Here is a 5,276-nt window from a genome sequence, read left to right as displayed (position 1 = left end):
GAGACTGTCATACAGAGTGAAGTAAGTCAGAAAGAGAAAAACAAATACCGTATGTTAACACATATATATGGAATCTAAGAAAAAAAGAAAGAAAAGGGTCACGAAGAACCCAGTGGTAAGACGGGAATAAAGACACAGACCTACTAGAGAATGGACTTGAGGATATGGGGAGGGGGAAGGGAAAGCTGTGACAAAGCGAGAGAGTGGCATGGACATATATACACTACCAAATGTAAAATAGATAACTAGTGGGAAGCAGCCGCATAGCACAGGGAGATCAGCTAGGTGGTTTGTGACCACCTAGAGGGGTGGGATAGGGAGGGTGGGAGGGAGGGAGATGCAAGAGGGAAGAGATATGGGGACATATGTATGTGTATAACTGATTCACTTTGTTATAAAGCAGAAACTAACACACCATTGTAAAGCAATTATACTCCAATAAAGATGTTTAAAAAAAAAAAGCAGTAGATTTAGTAATAATTTAGTCTGTTGTCATTCAGAGAGCCGGTAGAGGTAGTTAAAAGAAGAAACCCAACCATGCAACAAAAGTGTCACAAACACAGAAACAATGCTGTGCATTTAAAACCCATCAGATAAAAGTTTGGAGGAAATAATAAGACCCTGGGAAGTTGTAGCACTGCATTTCAGTTTCTCCATTTCATTTATGTCTATATTAGCTATAAATTAAGTCTGAAAGTTAAATCTGTAGCTAATTAATTGTCCATTGAACATTTGGTGTAAAATTTCACAAGCATGTGTCCTTTTCTGGGATAATGTATAGATCCACCTAAAATAATAATTATTTTATTATTAATAAATATTTATTAGTATTTTTATATCTAGTAGTTACTGAGCACTTACTGTGAGCCAGGCACTGTTCTAAGTGCTTGACAAATTAGTCAGCTGATCTTCCCAATGACCCTATAAAGTAGACACTTTCTACTTTCATTTGTTAAAGGAGGTACAGAAAGATGAGATAACTGGCCTAAGTTCACACCGATTTTAAGGGATAGTATTTCAGCTCCAGCAGGGGAAAAAAATCAAATTTGCTCCAAAATCACATTCTCTAAAATGTCCTAAGTTAAAATAAGAATTAGAATATTATTTATGTTACACTTTATACATTACCAAGTTTATTCAGTCCTACAGCCAAGCATTATGATCCCAGTTTTGTGGGTGAAGATATTAAGATTTGTTACTAAAGTTCATAACTGCAGACATAGTGGTAGAAAAATTACTTATTAATGAAGGTGTTTACACTGAATATAAAATGTGTAGGTAAAAAATCTCATTTATCACTCTAAAATGAAAAAATGGTGGTTAAGCATTCCATAAAATGCAAAGAAAACTCAAACATCTATAGCTCTAAGATTTGACAACTAAAAACTTGTGTTGAAAGTATTTTCCAGGTAATAAAAAAGAACTGAAACAATTATTTCAATGTATATTACATTGGTCTTTTAGAGTTAGCACTGCAAAATAATTTTAAGATTCTAAATAAGCCCCATGAAATAGTTTAACCCGCACCACTGTTACACAGTTTATTACTAACCTTCTCTCTGAATATCCAGGCAATTTTAAAATCCTTGGCTTCTCCCCCTTTGTAAAGAAGATCTTTTAAAAATACCTCTCTTTAAATTGAGGTATTTCAAGTTAAAGAAAGATGTCTCTATAGCTTGCCCATCACCCACATAGTGGTTCTGAAGTTGTCCCTGAAGGACTTACCTTTGAGTTTATTGTGCTCGGAGTCCGCTGGGAAAAGGGAATCTGGAAAGAGCTTGGGGAAGGTGAGTCCTGCGTACTTGGGCCGATTCTCCACATAGTTTCTTACTGTGGGTTGCAATTTCTTCATGAACTCTGGACATGGTGTTCCTAGTTGCTCAATTACCTTGTTCCACTGGTCAATATCTGAGAATTGAATAGTTAAGGGCAAAAACAAGTGTAGGCCACTAGCGCTTGCCTTTCACTAGTTGGGAGACTAACTGCTTCTCAGAATCCTGAGCAGTCATCAACACAAATGGAGTTTTAATAAACAACAAAGGACAGAAATATAAAATCAGATTGTCAGGCAGTGAATCCTCTTGGGATTTTAAATTCACTTTTGGAACATATACACTTTTGGGGAATTAGCATTACTTAAAATAGGATATCATGAAATAGTCTTTGGGTTGTAAAGATGAAAAGTATTTAAATAACACAAGAAGAATTTCTCCTCTTGAGCTAAACTTCTGTATAACCATGTGATTTGGAAGAGAAAAAAATATAAAGACATATAATAATATTATCATGAAATTACTTCAATCATTTATTTTCTAAAAATGACAAATGCACAAATATTTTATAAGATTTGTTTATATTTTTCTTAAATTCTTTTTAAGGTTTTTTTCTTCTGTTCTCTATCAAATGGGAAATTTCATTATCTGTTAATGTTTTCCACTCATATGCATTACAAATAGGATCAATCTAATTTTTGATAGTAACTCACTAACTCTTCACCAAAGACTTAAAAAAAAATTCTCTTTATCAAAGTAGTCGCAGTTCCATACCTATTTTCTTACTTCTGATAATAGTGCCCTGTATCCCTGAATATTGGGGATATGAAGGTAAACATAGGATGTTCAATTTAAAACAGATTTCAACCAAGTGCATGTGTTTCAAAAGTACGTTAAGCATAGGGAATTCTACAAGAAAAATAAATATTGCCTCTCTATGAAAGTTAATACTTTATAAAACTGGGGGGTCTCTCACAGACATACCCACTGATTGAGATTTTCTTTTTCATCTATCATTGATATTTGATATGTCAGAGCCTTGAGAATGATAAATACCTGTGAAAACTCTGAAGAGCCAACTGCAAGAAATTGATTTCAGATTTCCTTGCCATGTGTCAATGAATGATGGAGGCCTTAGAAATTCTTAAATCCAATACCACAGGCAGTGTACTCTCCTATGTTGTTTATTCTACTACTCTATCTTTAGTGTAAAGTTAATTAATTCATTTCTGCTAATGTAATTTGTGACAATTCAGGTAAATTTACCATAATATTACTTAATTGAGATTCATAAAATCTTTACCCCAGCTATTCCATAGGGTTGGACTAAAAAAGACGGGCAGTCCTTACAGAAGACAAAATTAACTATATTCAGCCAAAATAAATATATAATGCAAACAATGTAGATAGGTGATTGAACAAAGATAAAATCAAGCTAATTTGCAAATTCTCTTCTATTTCCCTTATAATCCAGCTGAATAAAATTCAAATCATTACATAGCCTCTCAAGTATGGGGATGAAAAAAATACATGATTGTGTAATATCAAGAAATGAAGTAAAAGTGGGAAAAACTGAAGAATATTCCTTTACAAAATGATAGGAATAATTAAACAAGAACACATTTCAATAAAAATTAATCTAAATTACCATGTGCCTGAGAATATAGTAGTAAGTGAAAATCATTAGAAACAAACTTTAAAAATTACAAAAGATTAGAGTTAAAAGTTACTTAGAAAAAAACTTATGTTAGTACTATGGATATAGGTAAGCTAGAATGACTTTGATATATTTAAATAGAAAACATTAATACAGTTAAATAAATCTCAGTGCTTACATTGTAAATTATGAAAAGAGATCTACTCTTTAATACAGTTAGGTTATCATGTCCTAACAAGCCATCATTTAATCATCGGTCAAACTTCTTTAGGATTCTGAAGATTTGATGTCAAACTAAAAATAAGGGCAAAGAAGCTGTCAGATTTTCTGTAAAGGAGTCTTTTAACAAAGGTGGCAAAATACTCCCAACACACTACTATAGTGACATTTAACTAGCAGTATACAATTATTTAGTTAAAAAGTGATTGCTTTTAAAGTAACATTCCCAAAACAATTACATGTTATTTTTACAGTAAAGTTTAAGGAGACTCAAATATTCTGGAATTAATTAAACAAGAACTATTAAAATGTTTCTTATTACAAGTTATAATTAAAGTCTATAGAAGCACTCAGCACATTTTCCTACCTTAAATTGCTTTTTAGATGAAACACTATTGTGGTCCTTGATGTAATGGTTTACAAAAAAGAAGGGAGGGGAGAATCTTTATTACTGACAATGAAATAATTGAATGTTCTAACTGCAAATATGTAGTATAGTCATCTTTAAAATTGTGTGCCTCTATTTTAACCAATCCATTTCAGGTTCTTTCTTCCCACAAACATGACTAGTATATTTAAGTAGTAAGTATTTTTTTCCCAGATGTTTACAGGATTGCAAACAACTTCGTCCACTATCCTTAGTTAACCACATGATTTTTCTTTATAATCATAATTAACCAAATATAAGCCATGACTGGAAGTAATGTCTCCTGGCTCCAAATCCAGTGCTTTTTCCAAGGATTCCAGTAAGAAAAAGAGCAAGTTTGGAACTGATGTGTTACAAATTGCTTTAATTTGGTCATAAAATTGATGGTATGTTTGTCACAGGCAATACCTCTTAAAGAATGCCTCTGAAACTGCTTACCTAGTCTATTAGGTCAACATATCCACATAAAACAATTAATTTTATTAATATTTAAATAGAAAATAGGTGATACATTTATAAAAGAAATTTTTTAACCATCAGATTTCCACAATGATTTTATTTTTAAAAATACATAAAATATTAACTAGATTTTTATGATTATGTGCTAATATTAGCATAGTAAATTTTTTTTAAAAGAATGGCCAAAATTATTTTTGCAAAAGGATTTCTTTGTTTTAGAACACTAATAAGTCATCATTTTTCTATTATATGAGTAAGGATGTGATTCCTTACAGATTCCAGCCTGTGCAGTTATCAAAAAAGCAATAAATATATATTTTAATATACTTTAATATATTTTTAAATATTTTGATCTACTATTTCAGAAATTATCATACAACTTAATTATCAAAGGTATTTAATAAAAATAGAAAAATGTCATTTAATAGGAATCATTTGACAATTTCCTCTAGTTCTAAATTCACTGCATAAAAAATAGTTGAAGCCGGGAGAGGACTGGGGTTGGCTGCGTGAACACAGCCTGAAGGGGTTAGTGCACCACGGCTGGCCGGGAGGGAGTCCGGGAGAAGTCTGGACCTGTCAAAGAGGCAAGAGACTTTTTCTTCCCTCTTCGTTTCCTGGTGTGCGAGGAGAGGGGATTAAGCGCTCCACGTAAAAGAACTCTAGAGACGGGCGCGAGCCGCGGCTATCAGCGCGGACACCAGAGACGGGCATGAGACGCTAGGGCTGCTGCAGCCCTAGC

The 5,276-nt window shown here is 32.8% G+C and overlaps 1 protein-coding gene across 1 annotated transcript in view; it reads right to left on the bottom strand.

Annotated features, from left to right (window-relative positions):
- Positions 1 to 5,276, bottom strand: part of MAPK10 (mitogen-activated protein kinase 10) — a 361,101-nt gene that overhangs the window by 52,806 nt on the left and 303,019 nt on the right. Inside the window, exon 9 of the mRNA XM_055086019.1 lies at positions 1,726 to 1,908. Coding sequence (XP_054941994.1) covers positions 1,726 to 1,908 — 183 coding nt within the window. The remainder of the gene's footprint in view (positions 1 to 1,725; positions 1,909 to 5,276) is intronic.

This window comes from Physeter macrocephalus, chromosome 7 (genome assembly GCF_002837175.3).
Source record: "Physeter macrocephalus isolate SW-GA chromosome 7, ASM283717v5, whole genome shotgun sequence".
Lineage (NCBI taxonomy): Eukaryota > Metazoa > Chordata > Mammalia > Artiodactyla > Physeteridae > Physeter > Physeter macrocephalus.
The sequence above is the reverse complement of the archived record's forward strand: the minus strand, read 5'-3'. Positions and strand labels throughout refer to the sequence as shown.